The 26,913-nt window shown below is 45.3% G+C and overlaps 1 protein-coding gene across 11 annotated transcripts in view; it reads left to right on the forward strand.

The window, feature by feature from the left end:
• CELF4 (CUGBP Elav-like family member 4) overlaps window positions 1–26,913 on the forward strand; it is a 730,178-nt gene that overhangs the window by 640,786 nt on the left and 62,479 nt on the right. For all 11 annotated transcript variants that reach the window (XR_013924765.1, XM_080371390.1, XM_080371393.1 and 8 more), the window contains exons 7-8: window positions 11,059–11,206; window positions 16,796–16,945. Coding sequence is in view for 10 of the 11 variants with exons in the window: in XM_080371390.1 (XP_080227516.1) it covers window positions 11,059–11,206; window positions 16,796–16,945 (298 nt within the window). In the remaining variant the exon portion in view is untranslated. The remainder of the gene's footprint in view (window positions 1–11,058; window positions 11,207–16,795; window positions 16,946–26,913) is intronic.

Below are 26,913 nucleotides of genomic sequence, written 5' to 3' on the forward strand. Positions count from 1 at the left end.
TACAGTCCTGGTTTCCCAAAACAAAGTGATTTAAGCACACTGGGAAAACGCACCAGCTATTTAAGGCAATGTTGCACTGTTTAACTTCAGGTGTCCTACTTACATACCAGACTTGGACCCTGAGCCCCTGAGAAAATGTGGCTATACAGAGAGCTGGGTTCTTGATGAACAACCCTGGAATGGATGCCTCTGGCATAACTACCTTTCCTTAGGCTGCAATTAACAAGGGACCTGCAAGACAAGATCAAGTTTAGGTAACTTGGTCTCTGCCAGGTATTTCAGAGGAAGGTAGAGGTGATCCCTGCAGCAGGCAGACACAATACTGCCAGGTGACTTTGGCTGCCTTCTCTGGAGCAGATTTGCAGACAGTGACAGTGCATCTATGTGCTTTTTCCTTTTGGTAGCAAAGTGTGGCCTTCTTGTACTCTGCTAGATTTGTGTACAGGAGGGAAGTACTATTAATCCCATTTTCCAGAGTAGCATCTTCTGAATGAGAGAAACCAAATGCCTTGCCCTAGGTATACAGGACCAACTCAGGAATCATACTCCAACATACCCGTACTTCATCCAGTGCGCTGACTGCAAGGCTCTTCTTTCTTGCCTGCCTATTTCTTTCTCACATGTAGGCACCCTGGATTTCCCATCACATCCCCATAATCTTTTTTTTTTTTTTTTTTTTTTTTAATTTGAGGGCCTTGACATTTCTGTCCTCTGCTGAATGTCCTGTGCCTCCCTGAACACCTGTTATAACCCAGCCTACCCCTTGCATGAACCATGTAGAGTCATGAGGACATGCTGTAGAGCTCCACAGAATTTCCCCCTCACCTCCCAGCTGCCCCTTCTGGTGCTATTCTGGACATTTTTATTCTCTGCCTACAAGGCAAGTTTTATTTTTCCTTCTATTTTTCCCTCTCTATTCTTATTCCCAGTTAAAGAGAACCTTTGCTTCATCCTTTGTCCCCTGCTCCCCTCCTCACATGACAGTAGAGCTGTCCCTCCCCAGTTTGGCTGTGTTTAACCTTCCTGGCCAGGGAACGCTGCAGGAAGAGTAGAAAAGCAGTAAATCACAGCTGAGTTCAGGTCAGTGGCCAGCAGCCTGGCAGAGGGATGCAGCATCTGTGCCTCCGTGTCTCAGAGGAATTAACAGGAGGCAACCTATGGACAGCTCAGGACAAACATCTAAAGGGGTCAGGCAGGAGATGTGGCTCTGGTGTTATACTACAGGCATTGATCAGGCAGCTGGTAAAGACACCACTGTCCTGGTGCTCTGGTCCAAAACCTCTTCTCACATAATTTTTAATCTATACATCTAATTGCCATCCTAGGTTTATACTGATACAAAAGAGGATGCAGTGTGCATCTTTGCACCACAAAAGTTCCTTCCATCTATTTATCACCAAATAATGCAGGATGTTAGGAGGGTAGGTGCTTGAATGAGGATTTATCACTGAAGAAAGAGTGAAAACAATTCTTGGGTGTGCTCCACTCCACTTGAAACCAATTAATATTTTTCCTATTGATTTCTGTGAAAGCAGAATTGGACCCATCCTCTTTTTTTTTTTTTTTTTTTTTTAATGGTAAATATGATAATAAGGGGGAAAGAATAAGTTTTAGATCTTGACCCATTGGATATGACAAGCTGGTGACACCAATTACCCTGGGGACTTGAGAGCTGTCTAAATGATGGGATCACATTTCTGTGTGGTGCCTATACACCCGGAGCGTGCTCAGATGCTGTCTCTCAATCAGCCTCCCTATCTCTGTCTCTTTCTATCTGCTTCATCTCACAGTCTCACACAAAAGGGAAGGAAGGGAGTGCCAAGGCTCTGTGACGTTCCCTCGGTCCCAATTAATCCACCTTGGACTGCTGGCTCTTAGATATCAGGGTGATTGGCACCTCACAAATGCCAGCAAGAGATGGAGGGATCGATAGGGGGAGAGGGGAAGGGGGGACAGTTTTATTCAGCCTGAACTGAAGTTGAAGAGCCAAGGCAAGTCAAGAGGAGGGAAGGTGAAACATCAAGAGCAGGACAGTGATGACAGCTGATGCCACTGCCACCGGCAACTCGTGTGACCTTGGGAGAATTATTTGACCCTCAGTCTCGTTTCCCCATGTAAGAATAAAGCTGATAATCAGATTTATTTATTTGCCCTTCTCCCCCAGAGACACCCTGTCTGTCTCCCCATGGGTTTTCACACAGGGGTACGATGAGAACACAAGTTTAAGGACTGCCTCCATGCTTAGTAGTAAGGCCAGGACTAACATGAGACACTGTGCTGGTTTGTACTCATAACTCGTCCTCTCAGCTATTCCACTGCAGTCCAAGTTTGTCTGATGTCTCCGTATAATAGTTTCCAGACATTCCCATGAGAGCTGGTTAATCAATTATCTCTAATGGTCTGTCCCCATGGAGGAGGTTGCTGAGTCCCCTAGGCAGTAGTTTCTTGTGGAATCTCCCCCAGAGAGGCATCAGGCGCATCACGGGAACTGGATTAGCTCCTGAAAAAAGGTCTCCATGCATCAAGGTGGCCAGTGCAGCAGAAACCTACATGGTACAGCTGTTTGAAGGATTAGGGTGCAGCTGTGGATTTGCAAATCCAGCAGCACCACTGAAGAGAGGCAGCAAGGGTCTCAGTTCATCAGTGTTTGACTGATAGTCATTAGTGTTGCCACCAGGACTGCTCTGCACCTCAGCTCTTTAAGTTACCTCCTTTGCATGTCAGCAAATGGCCATGTCACAGTTCACTCCCAGCCACTGCCCGCTGCCAAGCCACTCAACCTCAGCTTAAACAACTTTAACCTTGGTAGCAATGACGGCCTCACATCGGCTGAACAACCAGTCCTCGGGTTCAGCAGCCATATGGCCTCAGCTCCAGAGGTAAAAAAAGATCAGGAAGCAAAGGGAGTTCTCATCTGTGTGTGGTTTTGCCTCCCCTCCTCATGTGCCACCTGCAAGCATGCCAGACAAAGCTTGGCATTAACTCTGTATGCCTTTTCAGTGACACAGAAAGTCATATCAGACCCACCTCCCCTCTTTTGGAAACGGCTCAAGACAAGTCAGATTTCATGGCTCCCTAAAACTCCCAGAGCCCCTTTACTAATTTATTTCGGGGGGGGGGGGGGGTGATTTTTTTTTCTTTTCAGCAGTGTCTTCCCATACTCATTTCATGTCTTCTTTTATGGGCCAATTATTTATTTTAATTCACACACGTATAGGTCACCAGCCCTTTTTGTTGTCAAGTTACGGTGGCTTTACATCACCTGGGTATTGATAGCTGTTTCTGCAGTTTCAGTTAAGGCCAACTTGAGATACAGATCTGAACTCAGCCCGAAGAGGAGACTGATGCTAGGTGGCACCCACCACCTCTGATTTGCTGCCAGTCGACACAAACCTGCAGGCACACACTGCAGCTCAGAGCAGCACAGCACACCTTAAAGCCTCTGTGTGTGTGTGGCCAGCCCCCAAATCCTGAGCAGTAACCATCAAACCAGACTATGGATAGTGGTACTGTAGTCCTGGCCCAAATAAGCAACAGTGGCAAAAATTCCTGCAGGTCTTCTTTCTGTGAAGAATGTACCAAGTAGTTAGCAGCTGTCTCATGTCACCGCTGCCCCACCATGCAGAAAAGAAAGGGTGCACAGATTGAAAAGTGTTGGGAAGATGGAAAAATGCAGAAAAGCAAAGCAAGAACAAAGGAAGGAGCCTTGGAAAGTGACAGATACTGTATAAATTATTTAATTTTTAAATTATTTAAAATAAGATCAAAGTCATAAATCAAGTTTGCATAAAAAATGGGGTGGCAGTGCTAGCCACAGTCTCCTGGCCAAATTCCAGCCATGGGACTGATTGCATCCTGCAGCAGGGGACAGGCATAGAGGTAGTGAGGAAAACCAGACAGATGGGGACAGAGGCAACATAGGCAATGGTAACATTTGCTCTCTGGCCTGGAGCAAGTCCTTTCCTGCTAGTAAATCCCAGCTCTCCTCACTCTCAAAAAGTACAAATGCTGCAGCTCCTAAACTGCAGGCAATAACTGCAACAAATCTAGGAACATCCAGTATAGCAAAGCTCTCAGTCATCATCATAAGTGGTCACCTTGGGAAGTTAGGGCAGCAGTGACTACCATGCTGACCTTAAAAGCCTGGGTGCACCCCTCTGCCTCCCTGTCTGGGCTCCTGTGGAGATGAAAGGACATTTCTGCTAAATGATCTGAGGTAGTACTGAAGGGAAGAATCTCTTCGTCCAATATTTATTCAATTCTTACTGTGAAATTATTTTGGAAAGATACTTTAAAACATTCTGCTAACTGTATGAAATCAGGGAAAAATTACTGAATATAGACTGTCTTCTTCATATGACAGCTGTTACACTTCAATGACCAAAATGGGGCAGTATATTTGGTAAATACTACCTGTTATGCAAATCACTTGTTCTGATCCATTCCAGAAGAGGAACCTATTTTGAAGCCATAATACTTTGTAGCAGGGTTAATACCATATTTCTAATGGTCAGCTCCCTGGTATTTCAGAAATAATGAACACTCAGATTTGGGCTGTCTCTCTCTCTATATATTTATTTATTTTATTTTAGGTTTGGGGGTTTTTCCAGAGCTCTCAGAAAGTTAGAAATTCAAACTATTGTGTATCAGGCTTTCGAAAGACAATAAGACACATGAATCCAAGTGCTGACTTTTGTTTATTTTTTCCAAAATCTTAATTAAATTTAAATTTTATTTTCAAAGCAGAAACTTCTGTTTCCAGAAGACATCAAAAATATCTGAAGAACCATTCTGATTTTTTTTACAGAATATCTTCTGTTTGTTTGAAGGCATGGGAGATAGTTTTGCTCTTATTTCCCAATGGCCAGTTAGATAAAACAGAAGTGAGTTTGTCAGTTCTGTGATTTTACCAAATATGTGTCTTCTTATTGTTTGGTGGATCACTTTACTTACCTCTTTCTATCACAGGGGTACCATGAGGATTAATTAGCTAAGTGTTTGTATAGATTGTTAGAGGTGGGAAGCGTGGGATGCTGTTATTACTTTTATTGTTATTACTGAAGGAAGAATGTGAAAAGTCAAACAAAACATCATGCGGTTCTGAGGCAAGGGTAGAAAATAACATTGACAAAAATAAGAAGGTCATCAGATTGTTCAGAGTAAGCTTTCTCCAAGGGCAATGAGCATGCTATTTCAAAAAGAGAATATCAGAAATAGTTCTTCTCACTCCTCTTCCCCTTCTCCAGTTTCACGTGTATTTTCTTTTGGTGGTTGGGGTAGGCAGGCTGTAGCATCCTTGCCCTTTTTCTAGCGGGAGTTTTTTTGCCTTGAGAAAGCTCCTTCATCTCTGCATGCATCTGTCCCTCCTGTAAGACAAGGACAGTATGTCCTCTCCTTGTGCACAGTCGCATGACCCTGCTAACAGCCACCTGATGCCAGAGGCAGCTGTCCCAGAGACAGGTGTCTAGCCCCACCTCTGGCCACATGTCCTCACCCCACGACAGTAGACTGGTCGTGACCACACAGAGCCCCATGTCTGGGAGGAAAGCTGGCAGTAAACGCTGTGTTTGTGCTGTCCATGAGCTGGGGCTTGGCAGTGTCAGGTGTGCATCTGGCCTGGTGCAAAGCTGTGGAGAGGGAGCTGGGCATCAGCTAGCTCTTGCTTTAGTGCAGCTGTGCTGCAAAACTTCACCCTTTGCTGCTACTTTCATTTTCCATGCTAGGATAGGATGGATAAGCCTGTGTAGTTGCCCATCCACCCACTGATGACAGAACTGGCTGAAGTTTAGCCACCTCAACTTGAGGTGTCAAAAAGATGTGTGAGATGAAGCCTCCTATCTCTCTCTCTGTTGACCAGTCATCACTACCACCACTTCCCATGCTTTAGTTGGCCTTACCAGTGCCTCTTCAGCAGCCCCATTGGTTCTCAAGCATTGGGATAAGGACTGCAAGCTTTTAGCTGTTGAGGTGCTCTTCATGGACATGAACCAGTTTGGTAGCATCTCTTGGTCTCCTCAGAACATAAATATCTGAGCAATAGTAAAGGCCACATTGAAGGAAAGAGGGAAAAAGTCTTTAAAATTGGATGGGGAAAAGTTTTAAATGGTGAGGCAAAGGCCATGCCAAAGAGGTAAAAGAAGCAAAAGGAAATACGTCCTTCCAGCTGAGGAAGGGGAAGGCTCCTCTCCGTCCCCTTGGATCAGTCCAAGATAATAAGGCTGCTGCCTTTCTGATTAGGCTTCATCTGCAGTTTCAGCCCATGCAGGGAAAATCTGCATTTCAAATGGCATATTTTAAAGTACACAATACCCAAGGGCCCTGCTGCTATTGATTTGCCCCTGGTGGGGTCATTGCCTCACTTTCTACAGGTTTATTAGCTGGGACCATACACTGGGCTTCTTTCAAAGTGAAAAGAGAGTGGATGGAACATTTGTCTTCAGGGGGAGCCAGGGAAGGAGTGGGGTGACTTTTGTTGGGAATACCGCAGAGGTTTTATAAAGGAGACCGGTGACCCTTACAGGGCTTGCCCTCCTTTTCTAAATTTCCCTGGAGCTGTCCTGCAGAGAAGGAGGTAGGTCTATGCTGTCAGGTTCACTCAAGGTGACCAAGTTCCCATCCTCCCATTCCTGTGATGCTGCTGCACTCAGCCAGGCTGTGACCATCAGGCACAGGGCTGGGGAAGACCCCCCTCCTCTTCCCCCTTAACTGTTACCCTCGAGCAACTCCAACCAGAGACAGAAGGGCATGAAGAGCAAATATGGCCACAGAAGGGTGTCAGGAGTGTAGTCAAGGGTTGAGATGTCCAGAAGGATTTGGGACATGGTTAGCCAAGGAAGGAGAGCCAGTGAGCTGAGGTGTGTGGCTGTGTTCAAGTATGGGATGCTATGCTTTTTCCAGCTCTGGAGGAGACACTGGGTTACCCCACGGCCTGGCTCTGAAGGCTGCAGCAAGGTGTATGTCCTCTGGTCCTGGAGGTGCAGGGCACCAGCTCATTTCACCATGTCAGGGGGGTTGGGTTTCCAGCTCTCCAGGGCATCTTGGGCATCCACAGAGCACCAAGCATAACAGAAACGGGGTGAGCGCTCCCTGCACGATGCCTGCTGTAGCAGAAGCAACTGGATCTAGTTTCTCAAATCACAGGTTAGGGCCTTATTTTTACTGCATTAGCTTTTTAATCCTAAGCTGAATTTAACCTCTTTTCTCCTCAAGATCCTAATTCAGTCTCCATCAGAGTATGGCCAGTTTAAAGTGACTGTTTCACTGAAATCCATCAGAATTTAAGATGCAGACCTTGCACCTTCACCACTGATCAGCAGACAAGACCATCTAGTTCTCATAAGGAGAAAGGAAGTGCCGCCTTCTTTCTGAAGGCCTGTGACAGAAAAGCAGAAATGGCATTACACTGCAAAAAGGAGCATGCATGTAACTAAGGTATATTCCAAAAACATGCATCTTCCAGTGCAAATTTATAAGCCCTCTGAATACACAAGAAACCACACACTCAGGTTACCCGGTTTGCAAACCAAAAGGAGCACCCACCATTGTGGAGTTAACTCTGAACAGCTTAGAGACATCCAGAAGCAGGAGAAGAAGTTGCATAAATGTCATGGTGTAACCCCAGCTGGCAACCAAGCACCACGAAGCTGCTGCCGCTTGCTTGTTCCCCCTCACCCAGAGGGGTGGGGAGAAGAATTGGAAAGGAATGTAGAACTCCAGGGTTGAGATAAGAACAATTTAATAGGTCAAGCGAAAGCCACACATGCAAGCAAAGCAAAACAAGGAATTTATTCACCACTTTCCATGGGCAGGCAGGTGTTCGGCCACCCCCAGGAAAGCCGGGCTCCATCACACGTAACAGTTACTCAGAAGACAAACAGCATAATGTTGGATGTCCACCCCTTCCTCCTTCTTCCCCCAGTTTGTATACTCAGCATGATGTCATACGGTATGGAATCCCTCTTTGCCTAGTTTGTGTCACCTGGCCTGGCTGTGTCCCCTCCCACTTCCCTGTGCCCCTCCAGCCCTCTCGCTGCCAGGGCCCAAGAAACTGAGAAGTCCTTGACTCAGTATAAAAATTACCCAGCAACAACCACAAACATCAGTGTGCTATCAACATTGTTCTCACATCAGAGCCAAAACACAGCACTGCACTAGCTCTTAAGAAGAAATCTAACTCTAACCCAGCTGGAATCAGGACAATAAGCCATAACTAATGTCACAGGTGATTGCCTAGCTCTGCTGAGTGCAAAATGGGGACTGTCTTTGGAGGACTGCAATCATTTGTACTACCATTGGCAATGCAGTATCTTTTAGATAGAGCCCTGTTTCTCTTGCAGCACAGGTGAAATACAAACAAAAGAAGGACTAACACTTTTCTTTTAAATGGCTGGGACCCAAGGTCCAAAAATATCCACTGAGGGCCAGGTAAAGGGTGGGAATCATTTCATCTGACTGTGTTGGTATGTGCAGCTGAACTGATCACCTGAGGTCCGCATACAGTCAACAGGGAGAAATGAAGCTGCAATTCATCTGCCCAGAGGCATTCAGGTACAGAAGGGAGCAGTGGATCTTGGCCTAGACTCCTTTGCCTGTTATCATATCAACCATAATAGGTGACCAGCTTAGATGAAACGTCATGTGTATTTAGTTTTTGGAATCTGACAAGGGAAAGTGCCAGAAACAGAGCCCCCTGACTGCCCTAGACGGTCTCTGGTACAAATACCAGGCTGTTACCTGCCAGCGAGGCTGACCACAGCACACATGCAACCAGCTATATGTTACTCCGTGTTTTGAGGTGGGTTTGTTCATGCAGTTCTGGTCAGCTTTGGAGAAACACAGAGAGAAGTCAGCAAAGGCCAGACTGGAACTGTCCCCAGACCTTGCAACTGCATCCATTTCATGAGATGCTCCTTTGATCAGCAGCTCTAAATAGATCCTATAAGCACAGGTCTTGGCGATCATTTCTGCAACCTGGCCAGTTATATGCTCAGCTTTCCCCAGGTGAAAATATCCAGCACAGAAAATGAGACACGAGTCAGCACACTCAGTGTTGGAGTCAATCCAGTGTTAAAGATGGATGGATTCCCCCTTCCTCATTCACTTCATTGACACACTTACTAAAATCACCTGCTCAGTGCTTCCTCTGGAGAATAAACTCAAATGATGCTCAGAAACAAATGTAGTTCTTAAAGGGAAATCAGCATTGTGCTATAATAGAAAAGATTGCCTAATCACTCCATCATTAATTACAAAGAACAGAATATCGCTAATTAAAATGTGAAAGTGTCTTATGCAGGGTATAATAAAAAAAGGTAATTGATAATCAAAGGGAAAGCCACCACCTTGCCACCAATCTGCATTAGGCTTCAAAAAATAATAGTTGTACTAAACTCTGGTACAGAAATTTTCATCTGTAGATCTGAAGGCACTCCCACGTGGGGAGGCAGGTAACCCATGTCCCATTTTATCACTGAAGAAACGGAAGCAAGTTTAAACAATTTGTGCACGGTGATACAGCAGGTCAATGGCAGAGCATCCTTTGCTTTGGTCTCTTAACCGATGGTGACAAGGAAAGTTTCAGCATTTGAATGAGGGCAGTGAACTCAAGGATTTGTTTTAGCGTGTATGTATATGATCAGCTAATTTAGCTGATATTTCAATATTAAAGCGAACAGTAAGGAACAGTCTGTTCCTTGCCATGACTTTTGAGGTCTGTTTAATGCTGAGAAGCGTGTCCCGTGTGCTTAAACAACAGCATCAGAGGGTGATTTCCTGATGGGAGAGAGAGCGCTATCACAGAGAGCAGCAAAACAGAGGCACTCCAATTCTGGAGACAGCAAAGACATGAGTCACTTCTAAAACCACTACAGAAAAACAGGTTTTTTCTCCACTATTATCATCAAGTTATGCATTAGCAGAGGCTGGGGAATGAACAGTGAGATTTTTCTCTCTGCTCATCCTCTTTCCCCTATATTTTTTGTAAGCATCCACCACCAGTCACTAGCGAGGGTTGGATATGGACCCAGACTTACCTCATCTGGCTCTCTGTACAGCTCCAGGGAAGGAGACAAGAGGCAGCTACTTCCAGACTGTTTTCTTCTTCATGCCAGGAGCATTTCAAAAGCCCACTGCAGCCATACTGCACCTATGAACCGCACTGACTGTGTTAGGTTCAGAGTGTAAGATAACGATAGCAAAGTCTGGGTTTAATACAAGAAGCATTTCCAACATGCATAACCATTCACCACCACCTTTATGCTTCAGAACTTTTACTCCTAAATTCCTGAAAATATAGGCTGGGTTCCTTATATTTGCCTTTTGTAAGAGGTGGCATTTTGATCACGAAATAAACAATTAAGGAAGTCATCCCAGATCAAAACCACAGGGAAGGGATTTTCCCACTACACAGTATTAATCCTGCTTAAATAGGGGAGTTCCCTTCTGTTATATAGCTCTGGAGTCACTGCTTGGTTGTGTTGGAAATAGGTGCTATGTAATCTGGTTGGAAGGTTTGGTAATGGTTTTGCCTCCCAGCAGCATAAGAAAAATATTTTTGTCGCTGACAGATGGAAACAAATCAGGTTAGCCCCAGAGAACTAGCTAAGCTTGCTGCTCTGGGGAAGGGATCTCCTCATCTTGCTGCTCCACATACACTGGTCTCCCATCGGTGGCCTCCAGTGCTTTCTCAAAGCTTTGGCAAAAGCAATGTAAGCTATGAAACCTCTCTGGTCAGGACTGTATAGTGTTTTCTCTCCCTTTCATCATCAAGGAAGTACCAAGGAATCAGAGGGTTGCGTTCAACTCATGGGAATCCTCCACAGTCAGGAACACATTGTGGGGGTGGGGACCATAAAAACCGTAAGATGCAAAGATGTACTTTGCCTCCAGCCCCTATAGTAAGAAGGGGGGGCAAGGCTGGGAGGTGCCACAGGCATGGTGAGCTGACATCTCAAAACAGGGATGCCTTGCACCTACACCGGGTCCCCAACCTGGTGCCAGTGCCACGGGCTGCCCTGCCAGTGACCGCATGATATTTTTTCCCTGTTCTCTTTGTTCCAGCTGATGCAGCAGCAAGCCGCAATCATGGCGTCGGTGGCGCAGGGTGGCTACCTGAACCCCATGGCAGCCTTTGCCGCAGCCCAGATGCAGCAGATGGCAGCTCTGAACATGAATGGCCTGGCAGCCGCCCCCATGACACCAACCTCAGGTAAGGGGCTGGGGAGGTGGAGAGGGCAAAGGCCAGGAACGTCTGACACACCCCAGAGGAGAGGTGGCAGGACATGGAAGCTGACAGGTTGTCCCCCAGGGGGTCTTGAAAGAAATGTTGGTCTTGTTGGTGAAGGCCACCAGAAGTGAAGAGTGGAGCTGACCAGATCCTTTTGTGGTCTGAGAGTGGTGGAAAGGGGTGGAGAAAGGCTGTTTGCTACCTCTTCCAGGGCTGGGGCCACCTGCAAGTCTGCTTCTGTATCATGAAATAGTTATAAGGACAAAGTCAAAGAGTTTGCTAGAAGCGGGCTGTTGGTCTAGCTGTGCCCTGTGCCAAGTGGCACTCATGGGTGAGGAGACCAAGAGGGCTGAGACTCACCAGAGCCAGGACACAACAGGATTGCTGGGGAGGAGGAAGGGTGCTGGCAGGGAAGGCACTGGAAAGGGCTTTCAGCCATGATCCTTCCCTCTCAGCCTTACCCTTTCCTTTAGCTATGAGCACCCTCTAAATCAGGGGTCCTCAAACTACGGCCCGCAGGCCAGATACAGCCCCCCAGGGTCCTCGATCCGGCCCCCGGTATTTACAGATCCCCCCACCAGGGGTTGGGGGGGAGAAACCAAGCAGCCACAGATGACTGTCTGCCACTTCATCCACACGCCAGCCCCCTGTTTAAACAGTTTGAGAACCCCTGCTCTAAATGGTACAAAGCATCCCCCAGTAACCTACACTGGTTTATTGGTGGTGCATATAGATGTCCAAAGGGTCAGTGCTGGTGCTGTCACAGCCAGGCTGGTCTAAAGACAAATAAAATAAGGTCTGTGGTGAGATGCAATGTTGTTAACAAGATAAGCTGTGTGTTTGGGGTACATAAGCCTTTCCCCTACTGTGAAATAAGACAGGGGGTACTCAGGGAAGACCTCTGGTGATACTTGCAAAGGAAGTGTTTGGTGAGAGGGTTTCTGGCTGCTGGAGCCGAGGCAGGTAGTTGGGAAAGGGCTCCCAGGATCTGTCTAGGTGTCACAACAAGCTCGTGCTAGAGCTGCAGTGGGCAGGGAGTCAACCTGAGACAGAAACAGGACTGGCTTTCCTGGGGCTTAAAGCACAAGGAAATCATTTGTGCAGGAACAGGTCAAGGAACCAGCAAGGCTGATAGCCATGGAGTAGCGTGAGGTCTAACAGCAGGGAAGTGGGGCAGCAGAGAAAGTGGAGCTGAACCACAAAAGGAAAGAAGTAAGAATCTGGAGAGCTTTGCAATATACCACTGAGTCTGGTAGGGGAGCAGAGGACTCAAAGGTACATCTTCAGAGGACCATTTCTAAGGGACAGGTTGTGATAAAAGGGTCCCTGGGGCGATGCGAGTTGTTCCTATGAGAGGCACTGGGAATGGTACTTGTTCAGAAAGATGTGGCATATCAGTGCACTTGTGTGAACCATGAAGCATCAAGCTGGTCTGGACGGGATCAGCTGGACAAAGGTTTGGGGTGAGACATGGGAGCAGTGAGCTATGCCTGAGCAAGCTGTGGTGCTGGCAGCACTGAGCAGAGCAGGAGCTGGGACTGCAGCGTAGAGCAGTGAGAGAAAAGGGGCAGCTTCAGTACCAGAAAAGAAGAGGTCTGTACCAGTCCTGGAGCAGGAAAGGGCCATCTGACAAAGCAGCCAAGAAAGATGCCTCATGGCTGACAAACACTGGATGGCAGGGAGATAAGGCACCACAACATTGGAGGCTTGGGGGCTGTTCCTAATGAACTGAGTTTAACTAACTTGTCTGCCAAAGAAAACCTCCTCTTGCACACAGAGCTAAGCATCTCTTTGCAATCTGTAGCTGGGAACAGTGTCAGCAGCTACTGGATCAGATACCTAACTTTTCCTTCGCTTGTATTAGAATATAAGGGGGAAAGGAGGGAGATACAGAAAGACAGAGCTCTCCACATAAACTTATGGAGACCCAAGGAAAAGCGCTTGACTCAAAAACCTTATACCACACACTTCAAAATATATGTTTACACAACAGTAAATGTATAAACAAGTCTATGGAGCTACTGCAAATCCAAATAGAAAAGTGGCTTAATTATATGTGCACCCTTTAAACCCACTGCTGGAAAGATTATCATATTTGCATTAGCTAGATTTGTTTTGTGTTGGTGGGAGCAGAGAGAACATCAAACAAAGTCTGCTTGGAATTCAAATGCTCTCAGGGCCTGGAAAGCTAAATCCAGGCAGTGGTTTGTGATGGCCTCACCACAAAAGAGCACAAGGTCTTTTGCATATAAATAAGTCTTGAGAATGAGTGAGTTCTGTGACATAACTAAGTAAATACTGATACAACAGCCAAATTCTGTGCTTACCATGATTTCCAGCACATGAAAAATATCACAGCCTGTCTTCGGCATAAGATCTTCTCTTCTGGTGTGCCTGGTGCCTTTTGGGGACTGATAAACATTGTCAAAATACAGAGGAGGAAAGCTCATGTTTTTACATGCTTCCCAGAACACCCATGACTGGTCATTACTGAAAATAAGATGCTGGTTTAGATGACCCCTCGATCTCTTTCATGGTGGCAGAGTCTGCACTCTCCTTATGACATATTTTCAGTCATGAAGCCTATACACTTTGGCATTATTGCAGATTTACCTCAAATGGGTAGCTTCCTTCATGAAAAACCTCTGTAATGGCTTGTGGAAACATCCATTGACAATTATTCCTTGGGTGAAATGTTTAGACTTTGAAATGACTCCTTGTGTTACTACAACACTCACAAAGCTTTTGATAAGATGCATAGAAAATGTTTCACATAGCATCTGAGCAAGCAAGCCTCCAAAATGAAAAGCGATTTCTGAGTAGCCAGGAGATATCTGAAGCCTAATGTGAATTCTCCTGCTGGCTTTTGTTAACATTCAGAAAGCCAAATGGAAAATGATCATTCTGCTTCATAGCAGGATTTCCAGTCATTGAAGTATATCTTTGTTCTGACTTGGAATGAAAATGAAACATTTCAAAGTTCACTAAAAAACAGGCATTAGAAAAAAAAGTGTTTGGAATATTGAAAAAAAAAAAGTATTTTGATCTTTCCTAAGCAAAAGAAATTGTGCTAGAAAAAGGACACTGGTAACCCAGAGTCCTAGAGGCTTTGGAGGTATTAGCAGAGCACTGTGCCTCTGTGCTGGTATCTTCAGACATCCCAGTGCATCTGCTTCCTGTGCATCCCACCTTTGGGAGAGTGGGTTCCTTGGGACATGGCCATGAGTTCATTCAGGCTCACGAGTTCCGACAGGAGCTAGGAACTTACAAAGTTTTGGTTCCAGGCAAATTTAACAGACTAGAGACTGTGAGATCCATCTGATCTGGCTTTAACCATACAGAAGTCAGACTTCTAGTTCATACTAGTCACCTGGCTTGCCGGGGGTCAATGGAGTGCAGTAGACATTCCAATGGAGGCAGTAGGTAATTCAGACCATAAAACTTTATGCTGTTTGCTGGCGGTTTGATGGTTCTGCATCAAGAGTCAGGTTTTTATCTCACCCACAGTCCGTAATTGTGAGGCAATTAAACTGACATCTCAAAGTCTGGTTCAGTTTTCACATTTGTCCCATCATTAGCATAGTCTGGGTGAAAAGTGGGTCTGCAGTGGGTCTGACTAAGGGGCTAGAAATGAAATTTAATTTAGGCTTCCTTCCTTCTCTTCTCCCTCCCTCTACATTGTAAATCTGCAGATGGTGTAGCTGCAGCAAGAGATCTCAAACCAGGGATGAAATCCACAACTGGCATGCACCACCACCATTTGCTCTCTGCGGTGGCATTATGCCAGTTTTACTCCAGCTACAGATCTGACCTCTCCAGGGGGATTCTTTATAAGAAGAAAATTAAAGAATTGCAATGAATATGCCTAAACCTCCTTCAACATGCACAAAATAGGAAGCACAAATCCCTTGCTGTAATTTTAGAAAAAATTACTTACACAGTCTATGCAAATAAACGAGAGATCCAGAAAAGCAACTGAAATTTTAAGTAGCCTTTGTGATTTGCAAGGTGATGGCATATGCTAAGAGCATTGCCTTTGGACTACAGTTGCCACTGCTGGCTCTCTGTACCTCCACAGAGGACATTTTTAAAGGCCACCACAATTTAAATAAGAAAAGGGGATGCAGCAGCTTGTCTGTTCAGGGTATAAGAAAAGAGCTGAAATATTGTCTGGTTTTGGGGGCTACTGGAATCAGAACATATTAAAACACCTCATGCACCAGTATTGGCTTTCTTAAAGAACCAACACAGATTTAAGCAGTCATTAAAGTCTGTTATTGGACTAACCTATCATAGAATTCTGCTATGGTGAAGGAAGTTCCTGTAATTGGTTTGAAAAAAGGGTTACTGCAAAAATGGTGCTTTCAATCAGTAGTATACCCTGACACAGAAAGATATTGCTGAAGATGAGATAGTTTAACTTTCCACTCACAGCTAGCAAGGGAAAAATATAAATTTATACTCATTGAAAACTCTTTTTTGGTCCACCAAAACATCCTGAATATATTAGAAGAAGCACAGAAAGCCCAGTCATTTTAAACACACTTAGGAACAAACAATGCTTTAGCAGAGGGATTTAATTCTCCCCTCAGAAATTTAAGAATTCTCTGTCAGTGAGTGACAGGATCCCACCCAAAACATAAAGAGTAAATTGTTCTTCTCAGATTGCAGCATTACAGTCCCCCACATGATGCATCTGGGAGGAAGGGGAGGAATATGATTCTATGAAAGAGAGATGTAGCCTAAAATTTGCCCCTGCTGAATGGGATTTCTCTGCTAACAGTCACATTTGGGCCAAAGAGTGACACCCAAAACCCCAGTATCACTGGCTGCCTTTAGGGTACCAATCAACCTGCCAAACCTTTCAAGGATCCCTGGTGCTAAAAAAGTTCAGAATGAGTTTGTACATTAAATATACATGAAACATATCTTCATGAGAGAGTACAGACAGAGTAGTCCTGGAAATCAGTATGCCCACGAAGGTGACATGTCCATAGAGAAACTGAGAAGAAATGCTGTAGGAAGGTGGGGCTCGGAATTTACTTCTGGTGTTAGATGCTATCTAGGAAAGAATCATAGAATCATTTAGGTTTGAGAAGACCTTTGTGATCATCAAGCCCAACCATAACATGGAACTGCCATGCCCACCACGAAACCATGTCCCTAAGCCCTTCATCTATGTAGTTTTTGGTTTTGGGTTTGGTTTTTTTTTTTTTCCCTCCTTTCTCAATTTAAACAGGTAATAGCCCTGGGAGAAAGCTTAGGAGGAAGGCTGGTATTTCTCTAGTTTTCTGTTGTTTGATGCTAGTTTGGTGGATCTAGTCTAGAGACTATGATCACCAAGCAAAAGCTTCACTCTTTTGAAAAAAGTTTCTCAAGCCTTTAAGTGCTTTCCAAGGAGAGGAGCAATGGCAAGAAGTCTTTGCACAACAGCTTGGGAGATTTTTCATTTTTTTGGATTATCAGAAGGTTTCTGTGTGGTGGTCACAGCTGCAGTTTCAACAGTTTTCTCTGTGTAGTTATTGCTTCCAGTACTCACCAGCTCTAATTTTGTGTCTTCCCCACTTGCAGGTGGAAGCACGCCTCCTGGCATAACTGCACCAGCTGTGCCTAGCATCCCATCTCCCATTGGGGTGAATGGTTTCACTGGCCTCCCGCCGCAGGCTAATGGGCAGCCTGCCACAGAAGCCGTGTTTGCTAATGGCATCCACCCTTACCCAGGTAAGCAAGACCAATGTTGTGCCCACAACCTGCTCCTTCAGTCTTAGGGAGATTGTCCATACCCACAGGTTTTGCCTAGCGTGAGTGTCCTCAGCAGGATGATACCCCATGCCACCAGGGCTCACTCTGGCATCGGTGTAGTTAGGGCTTACCCAGCTACAGTGGTTATACACACACTTACACCTGGATGGTAGACATCAAGGGCGTGTCAGAGGTGAAGAATTTCTCTGCTGAAGAATTAAGTGTTCATCTGCTGGATGACTTGTTTGGTGAATGCAATCAGGACACCCAGCATGTTTTGCTTTAGCTAAAACTTGGTCTGAGGCCTAACTAGTTCATGCTGGCAGATGTCCTAGTGGCACTCCCAGGGGTCTGGCTCCTGGCTAGCCTTCAAGGAGCTGTGCTAAGCCTGTTTGCATCTCCTAGCATCCACTTTGGTATCTCTTGCAGCCAGATGGCTCTGGGAGCACAAGTCCAGAGGGTCCACATGGCTGCTTCATGGAGACTCGAACTGCTCCATGCCTCAGACCATGTGCGCAGGCAGTGGGTGTTGGTCTCCAAAATGCTCAATGCATCCAAATCCTGTTGCCTCAGCAGCCCTGGAGACTGAATCTCCTTTAATATAGCCACAGAACAGGATCAGCTTCACTTTTGTAGCACACCACCAGAGAACTACTCCTGGGATTCAGACCATGACTAGCTCAAAAGATGCCAGCACTGAAGGAATGATTTTGCAAGCCCTGGCAGTCAGGGATGGATGAGGGAGGTTGAAGTATACACACCTGACTCTATACCTGTACTTACAAATATATGGACACTCTGAGGCTGTAATCACTGAGAACGCAGGAGTTCGAGCCCTTAATATGCACCTACATTCTTTCAGCATCCTCAAGAGTTCAGATAGCCCTCCCCTCCAAGCTATACTTCTGCCAGGAAGACTTTTCTTACCATTTCTGTACACATACTAATCATAACAATAGAAATCTAAGTAAACATTACTAACCGATCCTAGCCACCAGCTGGCAAAGGAGTATTTTACCCTGGGGCACACATTCATTGATCCAGTCTGTTAGGAAATCAAACACCAAGTCAGATGCTTCAGCCAGAAAGACCACAAAACGCCTAAGAAAAAAAAAATTATCTCAACCAGTCCCAAAAACTCAGAAGATTCAACATCACAGGGGACTTGATGAGCTACAAGGAAAAATATTACATAATTTAGAAGTACAAAAGTCTTACCTAGTTACAGTTCAGACAATGTCACTGAAAAAGGCACCCTGTGAATGCAGCAAAGGAAAGCCCAGAAATACAGAGAGTATTGAAAATTAATCAACACACACTTTGTAAACATTTAGCAATGAGTTCTACTTTAAGAATCGAAATCAAGGGGCTTACCATGCCAAGAGCTAGGCATGTATTTACATGTTTGTAGCAGCTTAGAGGTATGTGGAGCTCTTGGAGACTTACAATGGCATCAGGAGATTGCAGGGAGCCCTTAGTATACTCATTGAGCTCAACCACAGTACCAAGAAAGCACCCTCTCTTTAAGGTCATACAAATACAGCCATCTGTTCAACTATTCTGTTTAAGTATTTTCCTGTTTGCCAGTCTATCACTTCTCTGTTGCATCACCCACTTCTATGTCTGAGTGGCAACAACAGTGATGGCTGTGCCGGGGAACATTTGAAGTTCTGAGCAGTGGTGGCAGGGCCCAAAGCAGCAGAGACAGGTGGGGATAGCCTACGATCTGGATCACGTTGAGATAGGTGGGGAGAACCTGAGGATCCAGGTTGCAGGCTATTCCCTCCTGTCTCTGCTACGTTGGGCACCACTGTCACCACTCGGAACTGCAAATGTCCCCCAGCACAGCCATTACTGCTGTGGCCGCTCATTACACTCAGTCTCATGAGTTCAAGCCTCACACAGGGCACCAATTGTTGCAGCACTATCCAAACTGGCCAGCTGCAACAAGCCTTTTACCACCCCACACCAGGTTAACTCCAGCAAGTAATTCCCACACCTCGCCCCGGCACAGCCACCAATCCCCCACAAGGTTTCAACAGTTCATCTACTGTCCCTGCTCTTTCTTCAGCCTCTTCAAGCCAGTCATCCCTGCTTCTTGGCTCTGCTGCATTCAGATTCTTTCTTCTCTGGGCTCCTCTTCCAGCCAGCCTCTACTCATCTGGGCTCCCTGTTTCTCCTGGGGCCTCTCCTTGTCTCTACTCCTTCCAGGTCTCTCTTTAGCTGGAGCTCCTCTTCATACATTCCTTAGAGCTATTTAACTACTTAGCAGGAACCAGCCACAGCTGCACATTATCCACGTCAGCCAACCCACCGCCCCTGAAGCCAGCCCACAGCTGTATATTATCAATGTTAATTAACCGGCCTTCATTCCTCTACAATTCCTCTACAAATTTTTATATTTTTTTTCTGGTTTATCTATCTCCTCTTAGCTAATCTTCCATGATCCATGTCTGCAAGTATCAGAGAAAAGATGATTTTTCTAGACGGATCTTAATGACTTGAGCTTTTGTTAACATTTCCAACTACCCCCATAATTAAAGAAAACTTTCAGTTAGGGATTTCATCCACAATTACATAAAAGTAAATGGCCTTGATCTGATTCCCTCTGAGTTTTGGAAAGACTGGCTCAGCCAACAATTCACAGTAAGTCCCCGCACAAACACCAACAGCTTCACGCACTGAAAGCTGATAGTCATCCTTGCTCCACTTTGCTGCAGGCAGAGGCTCCTTTCTGCTGGTAAAGCTGACATCCAAATAGTCTGCTTTGTGTAAAGTTTGGATTTATCTCAGTGTCTCTTCAGCAATATATTGGTCTCTCTCAGTGCTCAGCTCCCCCATAACTTAGTGGCATCTTAAGTTATAGCAGAGGTGTAAAGGGAACAGTGGCAGGCCAAACCCTCACCTCTCATTTTACCTCTGCTTGTCCCCAGTAGCAATGAAACCCTGAAAGCAAGCCCCTTTGTAGCTCTTTGGTGTAGCTTACATCAGGTATTTGCTCAGTCTTATTCTCTTCTTTCTCATGACCATTTCTTTACTCCCAAAAACTTTACTCCTTGCCACAGGCTTTATTGAGGCCTGGAGCTTAGCAGCATGAAAAAAAAAAATAATAGACATTTATATGGGTAATGAGAACATCCACAGCCATATTAGACTAGATAAAAATGCGGAAAGGACACAAACCTTCATGCTTTATGATATAAGCCAGCCACTAATTGCTTCTGGTTAGAAGGAAATTTTCATCACTGGGCAGCTTATTCCATCATTGTTCATTATGGGATTTTTTGTACTTTCCTCTGTAGCATTTGTTGTTGGCATTGCCCTGTGATTCTGCATGTCTGTGTTTCTAAATGCGAGGGTAGAAGTAAAATATTAAAACTGAGCATGAAATTGCACTACCATTATAGAGAAGAAAAGAACATGCCAGTCTCCATCCAAAGTCAGCATCTTCCAAACAACTTTCTTTTATGGTATATCTCTCATTTGAAAGTGGCCAAGAGTGCCGCAGTATTATGTACATAACCATAGTCTTGCTATGATTATGACTTGCCATATATTGTTTAAAGCCTGAATTTTGCTCTCAGATACTCTTTCATATTCCACAAAAAAACTGAAATGTGGGTTCACACCATTATATCCTGTAGCAGAATACTCTTTGTTGCCTGAAAATAGAAAATCAGGACAATCAAAATCTGTAGAGGCATGACAACCATATCATTCAGACCCAAATAAATCCCTTTAATTGTGCAGTTTGTCTACATGTCCACCTTTGTGTGTACTATAACATTTTTGATGCTGCACCTAAAGGACTCCAGAACTCCAGTCTTTGCACTATAAAAACAGGTGCAGATCATGTAATTGTATTTACTGTGTAGTTTCACTCTTTTTTTTCTGTCTTCCCCTGTGTTCTTTTTTTAAGATTCCTTTATCTAGAGCAAGGACGCACAGGGTATCATTTGAGTCAGGTGGCTGAACCATCCATGGCCTTGGGGCAAAGGTGAGGGTAGGTCAAATGTCCCTGCTCACCAGGTCTCTGGTCACAGCCCCAATCCCCACAGGAATCAGCTTTTTATGTGGCTCTGGTGAGGCTATGGATCCATGCAGTAGCACTAGTAAACCATTCCTTGTAGGCATACTCTTTGCAAGCCATGCTCTCACCTTCTGCAAGCTCAGCCAGTACATATTGGCTCACAGTGCACTTTCTGGCATGGACAGAATAACAAGCGAGTAAATATTTCCTCTTCCACTAGTCTAAGCCCCTTTGGAGATCTGACCTTTTTGTGTATTAATGCCTGCCCTTTAGTCTTTCAGCTTGCAGAACTACTGAATGTGGCAATGTGTCACAACTTATAGTGGGGACAAAGAGCATAATCTGTTGTGCCATGATCTTGTGAGTCACTTTGCAGCAGTGCAAGAGCATTTGCCATTTCCACATTAGCCGCAGTAACAGAGATTGAGCTCTTCTGCCAAAGCTTCTTAGCCACCCAGAGGCCAGTGCTTCTCTTGTAACAGTGTGTGATGTACAATAACAGTGGAGACCATCTGCACTGGTTTCTGCTGCATCTCACACCCTCAGCACTCTGCTGTCTGGTAACAGGTCCTGCCCTACTGGATTGCATTGTGAGGGACTGGACAAAATGCTTGCTCCAAAAATAAAACTTCCTTGGGAAAAGAAGGGGAGGGAGAGATGAGAAAATGGAGACACCAAAGGGCAGTAAACAAGACAAAGAAGGAATTGACTGTCAAAGGATCAGTGAAATGAAGGAACTGGAAGGAGGCACAGACCAGAAAACAGTGAGGGCTGCTCTATGGTCTTCAGTCCAGTGATATGCCCAGAAAGAAGCAGAAATACACCCCATAGTGTCCAACAGCTCCCAAACAAAAATATTCCTCCTGGACCAAGGGATGTCCAGCCTGACCAGAGCCAAAGATGGGTCCAGTGGTACAGCAGCTTTGTGGAGCCTCAGGTGTGGGATGTTTTCAGGATGCTGAGTTCTTCAGTGCATTTCGTCTGGGCTTAAATTGCTGAGGAAAACAAAAGGAAAGTTCCCTCTGTTGCTTTAAAAACATGTAATTTCTTTTACTGTTCTCAGGCACATGGTGGTTCTGTTTCTGACCACCCACCACCACCAGAGCTAGCTCTCTCTCCTCTCTGCAGACACAGAAGAGGTTCCCCCACGCCCCTTTCATTGCACTGTGGGTCTGGGCTAGCAAGACAGCAAGCTCCACTTCGCACCCTATTTGGGGTCCAGCCCTCTCCAGTGAGAACTAGTTCTCAGTACGAATGGACAGCCAAGCTTCTATGCCCACATGTTTCCAAGCCCCTGCTGAGACTGGCAGTAAAGATGTCCCCCATGGGTGAATTCCTGTGCTGTAGAAACTCATGTCTTAGGAACTGAAGTGAGACCATCAATTCGTTTTCCTTGGCTCAACAAAGAGCTACCAGGCAGTAACCAATTTCACCCATTGCCAGCAGAGATAGGATTCAAACTCCATCTGTAATTATTATCATTACCCAGGCTAATTTCGTAGGGGAAGAGTTGTCGGTGTGCTAATATGACAGCCTTATCTATTAGCTTGTCAATTAGGTAGCAGTGCTGCTGATGGGCAGACTGCTGCTCTGGACCAGTCAGTCCAGGACCAGTCCTGATCACGACAAACGCCATCTGGTGGCACTGGGCAAGATCAGGGCTTCCCTTGTGCAGGCAGAGAAGGGAACCAGCTTCCCCTGCCCAGCGCCCATCCTGACATTTCAGTCCTGAAAGATGTCAGACGATAAGAGTTTAGAGGGGAGGTGAATCTTGTGTGACCTCCTGTGTGAAAAAGAGTGACCTTGACCTGCCTGCACCTGTAGAAAGTCAAGGACAAAAAACAAGCCCCACAGAGTTTGATGCAGATGTACACCGTGCCCTAGAAATGTACCTGGCTCAGCGACCCTGAGGCTAAGTTACTTACTATGGGAAATCTTTGGCTGTGTTGTGTTTGTCCACCCTAAATCTCCAGGCGAGAGCTTTCCTGCTCATATTTTGTATCAGCAGTTCCAAAACTGCAACAGTGAGCACCTGAAACATCATTATGACTAGGAAGCATTAATTTGACCCATTTGTAACAATCTGCCACATGCCATAAACCACGCTTTACTGGTAAAATAAATAAGTGAAGGAATGCACTCATTAAAAATATAATAACAAGTTGCCATCTTCAATTGTACTCTAAGCTACTTTAATGATGCCATGTACTTCCAGTGATCATGCTGCAGCCATAATGAATGAGGTTTTTTAAGGCAGCTGTGGGAGCCTTTCCAGAGCCAAAGTATTTTCTCCTCTGATCTGGAAGAAGTTGTAAATACAAATCAGCCTCTGAGCTGATGTTTTCAGAGGCACCTGAGTTAAGACCCTAAGCTTTATTTTTAAAGGTGACTTAAACTAAGCTCCCCAAAAATACGGAGTTAGAGCACCTTAATAGCTTTTAAAACCTGACCCTGACTTACACGTTTATGGCCTTAGGCAAAAGGAGGGAAGTCTGGTCCTGACTCTGATGTTGAACTAGTTTGTCACCTTGGCCAGCCACCTCCACCTGTCCATGTTTCTGAGTCTTCTGTGTCTTTCTTGCTTTGTCCACTGGAAGATCTTCATTGCCAGACATTAATCCTATCATGTTTTTGCACAGCACCTACTGCAGCAGGGGCCTGACTAGGGATGGGGCTTGGAGGTGGGACTATTAAGAAAATAATAATGATGATCCTGAATTCCAGGGATGAAGTACGTTAATTTTATAGTAGACCCATATATTGTTCCAAACAAGCATCTACAATACCTGGAGATGCTACCAAAAGGGCTTTTCCAACTAACAGGATGGAGCAGAGGGCACAAATGCCCTGGATTTCTTGGCTCCTTTGATGTGTAGGGGAAGAGATAGTGGGACAATATGTCTTTGACTGAGCAGTGTCCAGCCCCTAAATGGCAAAAATGAGACTATAAAACGCAGGATCAGTCTTTGTTTTCTGCCAGATCAGCACATTCTTTCTGTTATTGCAGTTATTGTTGTGTCTGAATACCTAATTAATTACAACAGTAAATGCTGGCTTCTTTAATCACAGCATCAGCTGTCTTAATCAATCTTAATAATATGGAATCTGTACTATGGCACCCATGAATTTTAATCTACATAAATTTCTTAAGACCTCTCGCAAGCTTGTTGTACAAAATGATATAATTATGGATATAGATTAGGGCTGTAGAGAGTGATTTAAATTGGATTTAAGGAGAAGGTGAATAGAGCCCTCCCACTCATTTATTTATTTATTTAAATCCTGGTCTTCGCATAGATTTTTTGTTTGCTATCACTATTTTATCTGCACTACCCCATCCCCCACCTCCCCTTGACTGAACAGCACTGCCTCCCTTTGATTGCCCTCCTCCCCCATCCGCTGCCCCGGAGGTGATAGTGACCAAGCTGCAGCTCCTGAGAGAGGTGCAAAATACCTCCAGGACAGTGAGAAGAATGAATAAATGAGGCAGAGCAGAAAGCTGTGCATCCAGTTGATAACATGCTTCTGCAAACCCATGCAGGGAACAGCACTGCAAAATAGAGTGAAAGAGATGGAATAAAGCATGTTTATCAGGAAACGCATAAGCAATCAGATGCAGGGAGCGACGAGGATATCATACAGGTGTAAGGTTTGCTGAATCCTTCCACCGAAGTGAAATCCCAGGGTGTCTTAGGGATTTGTGCCAGACACTGCTTTTGTCTCTCAGAAGCACTGGGACCCTCTGATTTCAAAGAGCAGATTTCCTTGGCTTTCTCATACCCGGAGCTGGAACAGGGACACTGTCCCATACCCCCCTTTTGGGAGGCTCAGGCAGCAACCATCATCCTGTTTCCTCACCACCCCCGTGGCTTCGGTGCAGATCCTCCTGATTTACTCCCCTGACCATCACAGCAGACTCCAGCCCTCTATGCCCTACAACCATTTTCACATGGGGCACCCATATAAGAGCTCATCTTGGCCAGACACGGTAGCTGGGTTACTGGCATCTCAGGAGGGATTCTTTATAGAACATCACTTAAACCGATTTTATTTATTTTTAACAACGTGCTTCATTCTGCCACCTCCATTCTTTCTTTCTCTGACAAAAGCTAAATGTCAGGCCTAACACTAGCTGAATGCCCCTTTAAAAAGTTGGATTTAAATCTAGAGATATATCAGTAGTAAGAAAGCTTCCCGATGTTAATTTTAAAGCACTGGTATTTTATGCTGACTTGGGAAATCATCCTTGGTTTTTGGCATCAGGCAGAGGGTTTGGAAAGTGACATTAACAGATCTACTTTCTCTGAAGGACTTGGGAGTCCTTTCTTGACTTTTGCCTAATGAATAAGTGCTGCCTTTGTTAAATTTATATTTATGGCCATATAGTAGGTCATTGGCTTGTTTTATGTCTCCAGGTTTATGGAAGGTTATCTGCCATGGTCACCTTGTGGCATCTTGGCCAGGAGAGTCTTGCAAAGAGACAGTTGTATCTGAGCAGGATTTTTCCCATGGAGATATGGAAATGATCAAATTAATATAAAGGTGATGTCCAGGGATAAGGCTCTTGCCCTGAGCTGCCAAATGAAGTTACTATTAGTATCTGTTTCCACAGTACACCTTCGGTTTGCCCTGGCAAGGCCAGATCATCAGCTCCTGCAAAGTCGCGAGGCTACATGGACTTCAGTAGGGCTGACACAATTGATGGTTGTCCTATGGCCTCTCAAGAGCCTCTCTGCTTCTTTCACTTCACCAGCTGATCCTTAGCGTGTACGTTACATCACGTTTAATCCTTCATATGTCTGTATGTTGGACCTAAGATCTCCATGAGTCTGACCACAAGAAAAGCTATTTCAAATGTCATCTATGGGCACATTTGCACAGATAGTCACCAGCACATCCAAGGTCTTTTAATGGTGATACAACTTAGAGATATGCTAGTTCTGGTCCAAAAGGCCCTTTGAGACACATTGTGATACCTATGTACCTCATACAGTGTCTGCTATACCCCTAGAGCTCTTACCAGCCCTTACTCAGGTATTTACCTTCTAGGCCACAGTGGGCTTGCACCCTGGCACAGACAGCATGCAGAGGAGCTGAGGTCTGTTCCCAGACCCCCATGCCCATGTTCAACTATTACTTTCAGTAACAGAGAAGACTGGCCAGCTGGATGGCGAGAACGGGTAACAGACAGGGAGCATGGGGTGTGTGAAGGCCACAGAGGTGCACATCCTGTTAAGTTACGTGTATCTTGTGGAGGAATAAAGCAAACCTTCCCTCATGGTCTTCTTGTGCTGAGACACAGAAATGATTTATCTTCCCTTTGATGGGAATCACTTTGAATTTTAGCACATGGTGTGCTCAAAACCTACAGTCACACATAACGCCTGGGGCAGGTTGGCTCTGGATTGTGAGCCCCTCGTACATCTCAGCCCTCACTGAACGTCTCATGGTTCGGTAGTGTGTAGGAGGGCTGTCACTTTGTTGAACATAGCATGGCCACAACTTCCTCAAATGCCTAATTTGTGTCTTGAGATTTCTGGATTGATACCAGTCGTTGGCTTCATATGCGCTACAGCTGGGAGCGCAGGCAGTTATGCCCTTCAATAGGTTTAATTCATCTGGCAGAGTGAGCGGAGCATGAAGATATGCTCATGGCTGCCCAAACTGCCTTGGCTTCATGCCAGGGTACCCAGCCAGCCCTGGAGTCTGTGTCCCTGCATCTTCATAGGCCCTGTTGGCCAGCACAGCCACATCCACTGTACTGAAGTCACACCTTCATTTGCTGAGTAAACACACTCTTCGAGCTAAGGAAGATGAGTTCTTCAGTGAGCAAAAGTCACCACATCTCTTTTTAAGAGCTACCAAATTAAAAATCCCTGCAGGTGGTGACTTACAACTGCTTTTCCCAAACAGCCAA

This window comes from Falco punctatus, assembly GCF_963210335.1.
Source record: "Falco punctatus genome assembly, chromosome: Z".
NCBI lineage: Eukaryota > Metazoa > Chordata > Aves > Falconiformes > Falconidae > Falco > Falco punctatus.